Raw genomic sequence first — 13,608 nt, 5'->3', positions numbered from 1 at the left:
CGTCACTTTTCTTCCATGAAACCAATGTTGTTGCGAGGGGTGCAACGTCGTTTCGGTTGGACGTGCTCGTTGACTTCGTCATGGACCGCTTTAGACTAACCCGATATGGTCTAACGCCTAAAGTAGAGTGCAGACTAACTATAAACGGCTAGCCGATTAGGTGCAACCATGACGTTATGATCGTCGATACTCTTAATTTTGTAGCAAAGTAAAAGAAGAGGATGATGCTCACTCGTCATTATATCACACTGGCCAATGGCCCCGGATACCCCGGCTGCTTTTACTTCCTTATACCAGCTAGCGTTTTCCACTTGAAATTCTGTCACCTTCTCTCTCATCTTTCGACGCTCTCCTTGTGCAACCTATTCCCTTTGAAAATACGAGATAACAACCTCGAGGAAGCCCCCCCCCATCAACCAAATCCTAGTGTGACCTACAATAAGCACCAAACAAAATGGGTCTCAGCAGTAAGTCGATCGACCCCTGGCTAACAGCGATTCAACAATATAATCTGACTATCATCTATAGGAGCAACATTAGGCTTCACGGGCCTGTTTTTCATGGCAGCGTCGATTTTGTTGATCTTCCTTACTTTGTTGGGAGGTACACGCAACAGTAATCCCCTGAACCAAATCTACTTCCTCGAGGCGGACACAGGAAATATCCCAAACGCGCCGTCAACCTCGCGTTGGACATTCTGGAACCTCTGCGGAGTGACGGACGGCAGGAATGACTGTGGAAGTACCCATGTGGATTTCCCATTTGACCCCCCAAGCCACCGTAACTTCGACACGACCGATAATGTTCCTCAACAGTTCATCGGGTAGGTTACCAACGGATATATCATCATTTACCAGGTCGCGCTAACCATACCTACGTTGTAGAACAAATCACTACTTCTTGATGTCACGGTTCATGTTCCCCTTTATCATCATTGGTCTGTTCTTCGCCGTGCTCTCTTTCTTCACTGGTATGCTGGCCATCTGCACCCGCGTTGCCAGCTACCTCTCCGGTTTCCTGGCTTGGATCGCTCTGACTTTCCAGATCATCACGACCTGCCTCATGACGTATGTACCTCTATCATTGGAAATAGAGCTGTCTCAGGAATAAACTGCTAACTGTATTTCATAGTGCTGTCTTTGTCCAGGGCCGCCACGCGTTCCAGAGTAACGGCCAGAGCTCACACCTGGGTGTCAAGGCATTCGCCTTCATGTGGACCGCATCTGTCTGTTTGTTCCTTTCATGCTTGTTGTACTGCCTTGGCGGTGCTGTCGGCCGGAAAGATACTAGCAGTGGGTACAGTGGACGCAAGGAACGCCGCCGTGGTTTCTTCTCCTCGCAGCGCTCAAACAGCGTGAAAAGCCAGAAGCAGGAGGCCACGAACTACGCTTAAGTTGGCTGTACCCCAGCCACGAGAAGCCTGCTTCCTTATTTCGACAAGAACAAGCCGGAGCATCTGAAAATGTCGACTTGAAATGTCAATCTCCGGACCATCCCACACACGACCTTGTCTTCCTGCGTTGATATCCCCTTTGAGAGTTTATTCTTTCTTCAGGATGCCGCTTGTTTCACTTTGATCTTTGACAAGCTGCATCTGAATAAACGGATGCAGCTTGAAACATCGAACTACCCACACTCGCTTGATGCTATTACGAAAGCGCCACGATCTTTACTGACCTAATAAATCTACGGCCTTGCTGCATAAGGTGGCAATTGAGCATTCTTCGCGCAACACTCTCCATGCCTTGGGTCCGGTTATGTTTAGAAGGCACGCGAGTCTTTGATGATTTGTTGATGAAGCGCATGGTTCAATGATTCTCCGATTTGAAGATCATGCAGAGATTTGTGCTTTTAGTTGCGAACCTATCTAATCTAGTTGTAATATAACTTCTACTACCGTCACTTGATCCTTGGAATGTAAACTGTATACAGTCATATCTCGGATTCACGAGTAGCCATGCTTTGGAGCAAAACCAGGATTCTTAGTGAATAGTCCTCTCGGAGCGTAGGAGAACCGTGGTTTAATACGCCATCAAATTTAAGGGGCTTAGTAGGGTGAAGTTGCTGGAAAAGAGAACCAGTATCGATTGGTTGCATATAACTGAGTCTATTTAAGAACTAATAAAGGGAAAGACTCCATGACGATAACTGCAGTATAAATCGTGGACAAAAAGAAAAATCACAACCTCTATCAGTCATGCATGCATCATCACACCATAAACGAAATCCAAGTTTTTTTATTTTTATTTCACAAAGGAAAGAAAAACTTAAGCGGAGCCGTTGACGGCACCACGGACAGCGTTCTGGGAGCCGACCTCGCGGACGGCGATCTGCAGACCAAGATCGGGGTTGACGTGGACCATGACCTCGATCTTGCTGCCAGCCTTGACGCCCTTGACGGCGAGCTCAGCAACAACCTTCTCGGTCTTCCAGACAATCTCGCGGGTCTCCTCTTCCTCCTCATCCTCGGAATCGAAGTCAGAGTCATCCTCATCCTGGGCAGGCTTGTCCTCCTTGGCCTTGGGCTCGGGCTTGGTGACCTTGATCTCGCGGGAACCCTCGCACACGCGGACCAGGACATCACCACCCTCCTTGGGGGAGAAGTACTGAGCGATGCGGCGTGCGGGGAGGGCAGTCTCAGCGCTGAGGAGGGGCTGGAAGGTGGTCTCGGTCTCGGAGGTGAACTCAACGCCAATGGCCTTGGTCAGGTGAGGGGCGACGGTGACCATAGGGTGGATGGACTGCTCGATGTCCTCGTGCTCGAACTCCTGGACCAGGGAAGCCTGGAAGGCGGCACCACGGGCAGACAGCTCGGAGGGGTTAACGGCGGTGATAGAGGTGGCGGGAGCCAGGATCTTGGTCTTCTCGGGGAAGATGTTGCTGGTCAGGCTGGCGAGCTTGGGGGTGTGGGAAACACCACCAGAGAAGATAACCTCATCGATATCAAGGACATCAAGCTCGGCCTTCTTAACAACCTGCTGGATCAGAGCAGTGAACTGGCTGAAGACCTTGCCGGCGAGAAGCTCGAAACGGGTGCGGTTAACGGTGGAACCGTAGTCAACACCGTCGACGAGGGACTCGATGCTCAGCTGAGCGTTGCTGCTCAGGCTGAGGGCCTTGCGGGTGGCCTCACACTCGAGCTTCAACTTGGCCAGACCACGAGCGTTCTCGCGGGGGTCGGTCTTGTGCTTCTTCATGAACTCCTTGGCGAAGTGATCAATGATGATCTGATCCAGGGAGGCACCACCAAGGTCGTAGTCGTGGGCAGTGGCCAAGATAGTGTACATGCCACCGCGGGAGGCAACAACGGCAACATCGGAGCGGGTACCACCGAAGTCGGCAACGACAACCAGCTTGTCGGTAACAGTCGCCTCGGGGCGGGCATCGTAAGCCATGACAGCGGCAACGGGCTCGTGGATCAGCTGGAGAACGTCGAGACCAGCAGCCTTGGCAGAGGCAACAAGGGCCTCGCGCTGGGCATCGGTGAAATCGGTGGGGATGGTGATAACGGCAGCGTTGACATCCTTACCGAGATAGTCAGAGGCAGAGCGTCTCAGACGCTGGAAGTGACGGGTGGTGATCTCAGAAACAGTGACGGTGTTGGGGGTCTCGCTCTCGGTGTCGCGGATGGTGAAAGCGACAGTCGAGTCCTGCTGCTGGGGGTGGGCGGATTGGTGGCAGGGAGTAGGGTCGATCGACTTGAATTCCTTGCCGAGGAAATCGCGGAAGTATGCGACAGTGTTGGCCGAGTTGCGAACAAGCTGAGCCTTGGCTTGTGTGCCGTGGTACTCCTCGCCGTCGATGTAAGAAAGGATGGAAGGAATTTGACGATCTGAGTAGGTTAATTCAAGTTCTCAAATCGTTGGGTTTCATTGTCCTCACCTCCTTCCTCGTTGGCAATAACCTCAGCCTTGCCCTCCTATAAATTTGTCAGTCATTGTTGTTTGACCCAGAGAATCAATATCAAGACATACAGGCGAGATGCGGGCAATTGAACTGCATGAGTTACCAAACGAGATACCGATAGCAAAGCGCTCCGCCTCAGCGGGGGCACTGTTGGCAGCGTCACCCATGTCGAAGTTGTAAATATGTACTTTTTTTGGATTAAAAGAATAAGGATCTCACGTTACGGCGTGAAAGTAGATTCGGGGGTATCGGAGGTAACTGGTGGAAATCTCGATTGAGGGGGAACGACCGAAAAAGATTTTGAAGATTTTCGTCTGCCGCAAATGTGGCTAGTGCTTATCGATAGTGGTTGTGGCGATGTCGATAAGGCACCACCACTCTTGACATCTTCATATGAGGACAGCCCTTTTTCCTTGACGAATATAGCGCTTTAACTTTCAAAAAGGCTAGGCATAAGTGATCAACCTATATTGGCAGCTCTGGGAACTCAAGTTATTCATATTTCCAAGGTCGGTCCCAAGTGTTAAGTGTTAGGATGGAGCTCAGTCAAGTACATTCAATGAGATCACGTGGCGATAAGAATTATCGTTTTCTTTTGCAGAATCAATGCGCAAAAGCAGACAGCATTGAACCTCTTCCTTCAGAGTCTTCTACACTTGGACTATCCTCAGAATAAAGTCTATCCCCTCTGGCATCATGGGTGCCCCGCTTGTTCTATTACCTAGCGACGAGGTACCTCAAGATCATCTTCCTACCAACAACTCCAACCCTCTACGACTAGGCCCCGGCCTCCGCATCCTATCACAGCCCTCTTCAAAGGGGTCCAATCATGTGTTAACAGCAACACAAGCTGGTCTGTTGACGACCGATGCGAAACGCAACACCGTCTCGCTTCTTTCTTTCCCGAACCGCCGATACATTCCTACAGTCAACGACTTCGTCATTGCTCAGATCCACCATTCCAGTGTTGATTTCTTCCACTGCATGGTAACCCCACACACGGCCCACGCGCTTCTGGGTCAGCTGTCCTTTGAGGGCGCATCCAAGAAGACAAGGCCAATGTTGAAGCAAGGCGAGCTGGTGTATGCCCGAGTACAGTCTGTGGGAGTCGGCGCCGGCGCTGAAGTTGAACTCACCTGTGTCAACCCAGCAACTGGCAAGGCCGACGGAGGATTGGGACCCTTGGCAGGTGGAATGGTATTTGATGTTTCTACGGGTATGGCGGCCCGGTTGATTCGGGCAAGCTCTTCTTCTGCTGAGAACACAGATGCAATTGAAGGGTTGGTTGTTCTTTCTGAACTTGGCAAGAAGCTGGAGAGCTTGGGAGGATTTGAGATTGCAGTTGGCCGCAATGGAAAGGTGTGGGTGGACTGCTCTAATGCCGCAGAAAGTGCTGTCAAGGTTACCATCGCAATTGGGCGCTGTCTACAGGAGACAGATCAGCAAAATCTTCACACTCATGACCAAAAGAAACTAGTGACGAAAATCCTCAGGGATATGAAGCTTGTGTCGTGACTGTGTAAGACCTGGAGTATGGGTTTACAACTTGCGGTTATTTTTTTATGTTCTTTATGCCAGCATGTACACTATTAATGCAATCATGAGCATGATACCTGCCAGCACTGTGTTTAGTAAATGCCAAACGCCTGAATACGCAATACATTTGTTATGCAGTATCTATTTATTGTATGGAATGCATGCGTTCCCCTGTAGTAAACTCGTACAATGGACATTGTGTTGGAAGTCTACAATAATCCTGCTTTTCATTTTTAGAATATGTTTGGTTTATTGGTGTCTTGAATCCTTTTCATCATCTTCTTTTTTGGATCTTATTGATTGTATTACCATCTTTCCTACAACAAAATAGATCATCGATAAAAGCCCATTGATATAGACTCGATTGGCCCCGCATAGGCGGTCAGTGCGGGCGGTGAACCCCAATTGCCGGATTGCACGCTTCGGAGCCGTAAATTTTGAGGAGCCTCGGCCTCTCCTTTTCTTCCCCATTGTCTACTTTTCCCCTCCCTACTCATTGTCGCATCTCATTGCCATGGGGAATACATCGTCTCAACCTGAACCATTCCCCGAAATCCCTGAGGAATTTGGAGATATTGGTAGGTGGAAACACTTGATTTTCGCACGATTTGATACTAACATTTGCACTCTGTCAGTTCCCGAAACTCCGAATTCTTCTATGGCTGATGGGACGAAAAAAAAGAAGAAGAAACATGTCTCCTCAGAAACTAAGTCTTCATCGCCAGCAATTGCGGAAACCAATGGTACAAAGCGCTCCACGGAATTAGACTCCAACATGTCGAAACCTTCAAAGCGAAAGCGCGAGTCGGAACCCGAGCGCAAGCAAAAGTCCAAGAAGCATCGCAAATCAGAAAAACCCGTTGCCGAGTCAGTTTCGCCAGAAAACAACGCATCGCCCTCTGCAATTGCCAGTCAAATCCCCCCCACTCTCAGCCAACCCACTCCGTCAAAGCCAAAGCCCAAGTCCTCGGCGAAGAAGGCCCGCAAGCAGAATGGCGAAGATTTCAAAACTCCCGCTTCGTCCATTCCTCAACTTACTCCCGACTTGACAGCAGAAGAACTACCCGCTGTAGAGCAGCTAGCTGCCACAACGCAAACCCCAGCCCTCGACTCACCAAACCCCGAGGGTAGCACCACGCCAGGAGGCAGGGCCAAGGGAGTTAGAGGCTCACGCACTAGGGAGAAGGACAATTTAAAAATCGGATTCTACACGCCGGAAGAAGTGCGAAAAATCGAAGCGTACAAACTACATTTTTGCACCGCGCATGGCATTGCTAGCACCAAATTTGACGAGATGGTGCAGCATTCTGAGCGTGGCGCAAATGGTGAATTTCCAGTCTCCTCGGACGTCATCGTGAAAAGCGACTTTTGGAACGAGATCTACGCTCTTGTTCCAGACCGTGATCGACGATCTGTGTACCGATTCATGCGCCGGCACTTCCAAGCTTCCGCTCAAAGGGCGCACGATTGGTCGAAGGAGCAAGAAGATGAGCTTATTGAGCTCCACGCCAAACACGGTCCGAAATGGGCTTATATTGGTAAGCTCATTGGACGCAGTGATGACGATGTCACCCAGCGCTGGAAGAACAAGCTTGAGCACCAAGGAACCATGAACCAAGGTGCGTGGTCTGAGGAGGAATCCAGGATGTTCATTGCTGCTGTGGAATCAACGTGGCTCACTATGAAGCCAATGCTCGGCGACAAGTCAGGCAAGGATATGTACGAGCTCGATGAGCGCCTCATTGTATGGGGTAACATCAGCAAGGAGATGGGTCACATGCGGTCTCGACAACAATGCGCAGACAAGTGGCGCAAGATCGTGAGGCAGGTCATGATCATGCGGGCCAATGGCCACCCAGGCGCGGTGTTCGATCCCAAACTCGCTGCCAAAAGAAATGCCCACTGGAACCTGAGACTGGAGGCGCAAAGGAAGAGCTCTCAATTTGTGAATGAGGATTCTGATAACGACGAAACTATAAAAACTACCAACCCTAACCTAAATCTCAATGGTGAGGCAGCACCGCCTCCCACTGCCAATGTCAATGTCGAGTCCGACCACGCGGCGCATTCCGAGGAGGGTGAACCCGACTTGCCCGAGCCTCCCAAAAAGGCTAAGAAGTCCAAGCGCAAGCACAACGAAGAGCCCGCTTCTGGCCCCATCAAGGAAGCCCCGTCGTCTCCCGCCACTCCTAAGAAGAGCAAGGAGGAGAGGAAGCGCGAGAAGAAGGAGCGACGAGAGAAAGAGAGACAAGAAAAGGAGAAGCAAGAGCAGATTGAACAAGAAGCTCAGGAAGACAAGGCCGCACGCAAGGAGCGCAAGCGGAAGAGGAAGGAGGAGAAGAAGCAAAAGAGACTAGAAGAAGAGGAACGCTTTGCTGCCGAAGAGGCTAACAAGGCACCTAGCAGCGACGCCGAGGCCCCTGAGCCTTTTAAAAAGAAGAAGTCCAAGAAGCAGAAGCAAGCTTCCAGTGACAGCCCTGTCCCTTTGGCTGAACCCTCTCGTCCTATTGTCGAAGCATCCCCATCACCCGCACCACCCAATTCTCACCAATCTGGCACTGAACAGGATGCTGTGGTTGATGAAACTGACTCGGACGGCGGAGATGACGACAGCAGCGAAGTCAACGTTAAATACGAGACTGACTCGGATGAGCTGTGAAACTTAATGAAATGATGTGTTTGCCTATGCTATTGCTTGCTTTCTATCTTTCATTATACCCTTGTTTGCTAAGATTTCAATTCTTATGAGAGCGAGCAGAAGAAGAAAATTACCATGAAAATACAAAGGAGATTCACTATTTAAATGTTCAATTCAATAAATGCAACAAGTGTAATCATAAATGCAATCCCTTTATCTAATGAAACCCAGCGGGTCAACTATAATTCATCTTTGCGCTCTTCGCCAGTCTGCACAAACTCAGCCCCAGCAGCAGCCTGCTCGCCAGCAATGCGACTCGCCAAAGCCGCAATCTCATCATCATAGACAGTCCACTCAGGAACCTGCCTCCTAGCCCTATCTAACTTAGGCTCCTTGGTAAGGGGATTATTACAAAGATCAATAGTCTTCGCCACATCCAAATCCTCATCGGAACACCAAGTCTCACACCAAAGCCACTCCTGCGGCAGACTATGAATGGGAATATGATGCTGCATGTGGTTGGGCAGATCCTGGTCAAGGTTGCTGAGACTGTTCGGATCCGACGAGAGCATCTGGTATTGGCCGCGCAGACGGTCACCGGCAGCAAGTGCGCGGAAGCGGTTCAAATCGACGACGTACAGCGCCGAGATGTGGTAGGGCTTGCCGCGGAGGAAGGTGGACCAGTAGCCCTGTTTCCAGAAGCGGAAGCCTTCCATTTCGGTTCGGGAGTCGCCCATGGGCGTGAAGCCGTAGGGCGCCTCTTGGAGGTCGTGGGTGACTAGCTCGTACATGTCTGTGCGCACGATTTGATCCGCGTCGACGAAGATTACTTTGTCCAGGGAGAGGGGGAAGAGCACGTCTAGGAAGAGCATCTTGTACCCCCAGATCTCGCGTTGCTTTTCTTTTTGGGCGCGCAGCCAGTGCGGCCATTTGTATGTCACCATCTCGTAGGAGAAGCCGTATTCGCGGGCGAGGGAAGGGAGGAAGGCGCGGAAGGAGGGGGAGAGGAATTGTTCGATGAACCAGAATTTGACGGTGTGTTTGGTGTGTCGCATCACCGAGACCATCATTATGTTCAGCATGCGCTCGTAAAGGTGTCCACTTGCTACTGAGAAGATGTTGATATCGGCGTGTTGTTCGCCTCCGCTCTTGGACCCGACACCGACACTGGAGAGGACGCCGGATGCAAAGTTGAGTCCTTTGGAGAAATAGTCCATCTTTGGGCCCGGCTGGACTGCTGTCTCGAGGACATCTTCCTCCTCGTGGCCTGGCTTGCGCGATAGGCGAGGGAATAGCGTCCGACCATGGAAGGACAGCAGGGCAACCTCGTTGTTCTCGTCACCGGTCTGCGGGCGGTAACCTAGACCACCGACACTATCGATCTTGAAGATCTTTTCGCTGCGGCCGGGCTTCAAGTTGATTTGCCACAAGCCTGGCTGTGCCTTGAACTGGAAGTATCCCAGATTAGCCATGATGATAGTATCGGCGAAATCATGGTTGTTCTCGGTGCCCAAGATGAGCTGGACACCTCTTGGGGGAGATTTCGTTGTAAGATCACGAGAGTGACCCTCGATCAGAATGTGCTCGAGAGCATAGATAGCGTCAACGTCAGTACCAGACTTGACCGAGCTCAACTTAATGTTATCCAGATCATAGACTGATTCACTGGGTGCTACGAGCCAAGACGACGGCACGTCCATGCTCAGGGTCAGTAGTGGCTCGACAGGCACGCCAGTGAAGGACGCTTGCGGCCGAGCGAGAGCTCCCTCGTCCGTGAAAGATGGCTCTGATTCCAAGACATAGCGGTAGAACCGCTTGACCGGCAGCTCTGTGAGCTCTTCCTTCGGATTCAAGAAGATCTTCAGCTGAACGCCGGAGAGTTCAGATAGAACCTTCAGAATCGGCAACCATCGCTGAGCAACCTCAGATGCCGGGTCAAGGCTAACACCAACGTGGATCGTGGGATCATCGGAGTTAGAAACCGTGATAACAGAATAATCCGCCCTCCATTTGCCGGACACGTCCATTCTGAAATCGGGAGTGCTTTCGAAGATACCTTCAGGGACATCTGAGATGGTGGAAAGAGCCACAAGTGAGGTCAATTTGGCAAAATCGAGCGAGTTTGAGATCTTATCGGCAAGTCCGAGTTCGCCAACAGCGGCCGCAACGGAATCGAGGCGTTTCACCCGTTCGTAGGCAATCAGTTGGCTCATCTCTGCCACACTTAACGGGTTTGCTTTCTCAATAGGGCTGACTGCCCTCCCATTGACAACGAGTCCCTCGGTACCAGGGTTGAATCCAAGTTCTTTCGCCAGAGTTTGGTGCAAAGCTTGAATGGTAGAGATCTCCTGGGCTTCAGCCTCAAGATCACCAGATTTAATCTTAGCCAGTACTTGGTCGATGGTCTCTCCCTTCGCAAGCGAGAGATGGAGAGTCACGAGATGCTTGGGGACGTCATCCTCGGCGTCCGATGCCGCATTGTGCAGCATCAGAATCTCCACGTCACCGTTCTCCTTTCGAAGATTGAGGGCTTCGGTAAGTAGTTTTATACCTGCCTCTGACTCGAAATCGCCTACAACTATCACATGAACGCTCTCCAGAGCTCCCTTGTCCGACAGAACGTGAGGAATATTGCTCAATACATCTTTGTCCGATGGAAGGATGTTAGCGATGTCCACAATCTGTACACTCTTAGGATCTTCGGGCATGAGGAAAGTATTGCGTCCCTCGAATGCGCCAGCTAGGAAGAACTCTGGAAGCCATGCATCCTCCTCAAAAATTCCCTGTACAATACCTTGCTGGACCAACTTCAAGTCCCTGCTGATCTGCATGCTCATTCCCTGCATCCAGTTGCCTTCTCGGGAGACAGGGATACCGTTTACTAGGAATTGAGGTGCGTCGCCGGTAAGACTCAACCGACGCTGGTAAGCGGCTGTTTGGGACACCAGAGCATCATATTTCTCGTTCTTCAAGATCTGGTCAAGAGACAGAACTTCATGTTTATCAACGAGGTCGCGATCTTTGGACGCAGACTGGAAGCACGATTTATCTGGGAATCCAGTTTTGCCTTTCGAGGCAAACTCTTCGAAATATTGCACAAGAGACTCTATGCCATAGGCATCGGAAAGGTAATGCGCTACCTTCAGTTGCGCAATGGACTCTGGCGACGAGCTGGTAGGTACGAAGCCGAATCTCACAGGAATTCCTCGCTTGATGAAGGCATTCAGGTTCCCAGCAACAAGCATCATGTGCTCCGGGTTAGACGCGTCCATAGACACGACGACATTGTGCAGATCTCGGCTCACTGGAGGCAATTGTCCCGGATAAGAACCGGCGACGTACTAAGATTGTGTTAATATGTATCCAGTCCAATAGCCATGTGATAAAGTACGAACCGCTCCAAGATCACCGGGCCAGGACTCGTATCTAGAGTCCTTCTCTAGATTGTTCATCCAAATAATAACCCGGTTCCCTTCTAAATCATCCCGATAGTCATACCGTTGCTCCTCGCCTCCAGCTTGGGCTTCAGTGAGGATTGGGTGTGACAGCAACTTCACAGCATCATCCGCAGAGAGACCCAGACCGCGGAATTTCTCAATCAATTTCCTCTCTCGGCGCAGATGTTCTAGAAGGGAGAATGCGTCAATCTGCTGTGTGTCCATTTGCACACCGTTGATCCACATGGCATTGGAACCACCAGGGAGAATTTTTAACCGGTTATGGCGGATCTCTTGCGCCATTTCCCCAGTGGAGTTGTGGGCAGCTACTATCGATGAATACTTGGGGAAATTTTGGGACATCTTGATCAATGTCGCCAAAGGATCAGAGCTGTCCATAACGTAGCTCGCAGAGTTCAGGCCTAGACGGGTCACTTCAGAGGAAGACAGAGGCCGGAGGTCATCGGGAGCATCTTCCTTGGTCTCATCTGGGTCAGTTGGAAGACTTTCGGTGACCTTTGCTTCGAGCTGCTCTGCGTCACGGTCATCAATAACAATGTAGTCCGTTCGCTTCAAAGCAAGCTCCACGCCATATCCAGACACAAACAAGGGACGGGAAATCCAGTGCTGGGGAGGTCGATAGCGTATACGGTACGAGATCTGTCCCTGTTTCGCCATATCGCTCAGGGTTTCATGGAAATCTCTGAACATTGGAGAGGCAACATCTGCGTACAGAACAGCCGGAGGTAGCGATGCATCTCCCAGGACTCGATCAAATGGTAGTTCTCTGGGGTCCCTGGAGCACAGATTCAATGTCAGCAATGGAGTCCATGCCCCACGAACAAAGAGCTACCCACAATTCTCCCACGACATCCTGCTGTGCGCGTTCCATGGCAGAAGAACAATACTGCTTTCCCTCCGAGTGGACCCATACCGGACATACCGCATCTTGGGCCACCATCAAGGACTGCTCAACCGAGGTGTTATAGAACTGGAAGTGCGCCTCAATACGAGGCGCCGATGATCGGACCGAAAGCGATAATTTGAATGAGGCAAGACTCTCTGGAGTCTGTATGTGACCATCATCCTTCACAACTGTCAAGAAGCGGTCGTAGAGCTCCTTCTCGGTTGTAAGGTCCTCAAATGTCCCGTCGGCGATGCGATCCAGCAAAGGAAAATAAGAAGTGGAGTTTTCTTCGGCGGCAGATTCCCTGCATTGAATTAATTAGCCATTCTCGAATTGGCAGACCTATTCCAGGCGAGAGATCACTCAATGTGCAACGTACAGGAGCTCGACGAGGTATGGGGCCGAGTCAAAGGAGGCTTGGAGTGCCACGTTGACAGCTGGGCTAGCATTGGCTATCCAGCCTGGTAGCAGAGCTCCGACGGCGGCATACCACCGCCAGGAAATGTGAGATCCCATAGAGGCCCTCATTGTCGCGAAATGCAGTGTGAAAGGGCAGTTGTGTATATTCGTTGTATGGTATAGGGGATAGCCTCGTGTTAGACGAGTCGTATGTGATATGGTGTGGGCTTCCTAATTAGCAAACATGCAGGCCAATCCATTTACAAGCATCACGGGCCAAATGAGCTAGAGCTCTCAACAAAGACGGTAGTGAGATTGAAGATGATACGGCTGATCTGGTCTGGACACTTGGAGGGTTTCGCTATCTTATCGCAGTTTCTACGGCAGACTGAGCGGCAACTGGCGCAATCTCCGAGGTATAAATGTCGACTGCTCTATTCCGTACTCCGAGCGTTGTATTGCAATTGGCTACAGTTGTGAGATCCTACATATACGAATTTATATCTATTGGATGGGAGGTGATTAATAATAACGATAAAAGATAATAATAATTTTGGTTTTAAATCCAGTGAGCTGGACGCTATCGTGAAGACATAAAGTCGTAAATCAACACCCCCCCATATGCTTCCCCCGAACGCCTTTTTTTTGTTCCGAAACAACTAAGGTAAGTCACATATGCAGCGGCTGGCTCTGCACAACAGAGGCCTGAGATTGGCAAAGTTGGAAGCAAGTGCTCCCTCTAGATTTTGTGCTCGCAGGGGGGACGGCTGCAGCGAGAATGAGAG

At 50.7% G+C, this 13,608-nt stretch overlaps 5 protein-coding genes across 5 annotated transcripts; 3 read left to right on the top strand and 2 right to left on the bottom strand.

Moving 5' to 3' along the window:
- Nucleotides 1-454: 454 nt before the first annotated feature.
- Nucleotides 455-1,393, top strand: PEX2_077960 (SUR7/PalI family protein; the record flags this gene model as incomplete). Its single annotated transcript, XM_016745066.1, has 4 exons — nucleotides 455-467; nucleotides 529-823; nucleotides 885-1,067; nucleotides 1,132-1,393. The coding sequence occupies 4 exons, from the start codon at nucleotides 455-457 to the stop codon at nucleotides 1,391-1,393; spliced, it is 753 nt and encodes a 250-aa protein (XP_016597984.1).
- Nucleotides 1,394-2,267: 874 nt separating this feature from the next.
- Nucleotides 2,268-4,073, bottom strand: PEX2_077950 (ribosome-associated complex protein SSZ1; the record flags this gene model as incomplete). The annotated part of the gene is made up of 3 exons (XM_016745065.1): nucleotides 2,268-3,832; nucleotides 3,883-3,919; nucleotides 3,975-4,073. The coding sequence occupies 3 exons, from the start codon at nucleotides 4,071-4,073 to the stop codon at nucleotides 2,268-2,270; spliced, it is 1,701 nt and encodes a 566-aa protein (XP_016597983.1).
- Nucleotides 4,074-4,602: 529 nt separating this feature from the next.
- Nucleotides 4,603-5,421, top strand: PEX2_077940 (exosome non-catalytic core subunit RRP40; the record flags this gene model as incomplete). Its single annotated transcript, XM_016745064.1, has 1 exon — nucleotides 4,603-5,421. One exon carries the CDS (start codon nucleotides 4,603-4,605, stop codon nucleotides 5,419-5,421), a length of 819 nt encoding a protein of 272 aa, XP_016597982.1.
- Nucleotides 5,422-5,956: 535 nt separating this feature from the next.
- Nucleotides 5,957-8,101, top strand: PEX2_077930 (MYB DNA-binding domain protein; the record flags this gene model as incomplete). Its single annotated transcript, XM_016745063.1, has 2 exons — nucleotides 5,957-6,020; nucleotides 6,078-8,101. The coding sequence occupies 2 exons, from the start codon at nucleotides 5,957-5,959 to the stop codon at nucleotides 8,099-8,101; spliced, it is 2,088 nt and encodes a 695-aa protein (XP_016597981.1).
- A 218-nt stretch (nucleotides 8,102-8,319) lies between these two features.
- Nucleotides 8,320-12,952, bottom strand: PEX2_077920 (putative UDP-glucose:glycoprotein glucosyltransferase; the record flags this gene model as incomplete). Its single annotated transcript, XM_016745062.1, has 4 exons — nucleotides 8,320-11,421; nucleotides 11,476-12,313; nucleotides 12,375-12,728; nucleotides 12,804-12,952. 4 exons carry the CDS (start codon nucleotides 12,950-12,952, stop codon nucleotides 8,320-8,322), a joined length of 4,443 nt encoding a protein of 1,480 aa, XP_016597980.1.
- Nucleotides 12,953-13,608: the final 656 nt, after the last annotated feature.

The sequence above is a fragment of the Penicillium expansum genome (genome assembly GCF_000769745.1).
Source record: "Penicillium expansum strain MD-8 chromosome Unknown contig268, whole genome shotgun sequence".
NCBI classification, from domain to species: domain Eukaryota; kingdom Fungi; phylum Ascomycota; class Eurotiomycetes; order Eurotiales; family Aspergillaceae; genus Penicillium; species Penicillium expansum.
Note: the sequence above shows the minus strand (reverse complement) of the source record. Positions and strands in the feature narration are given on the sequence as shown.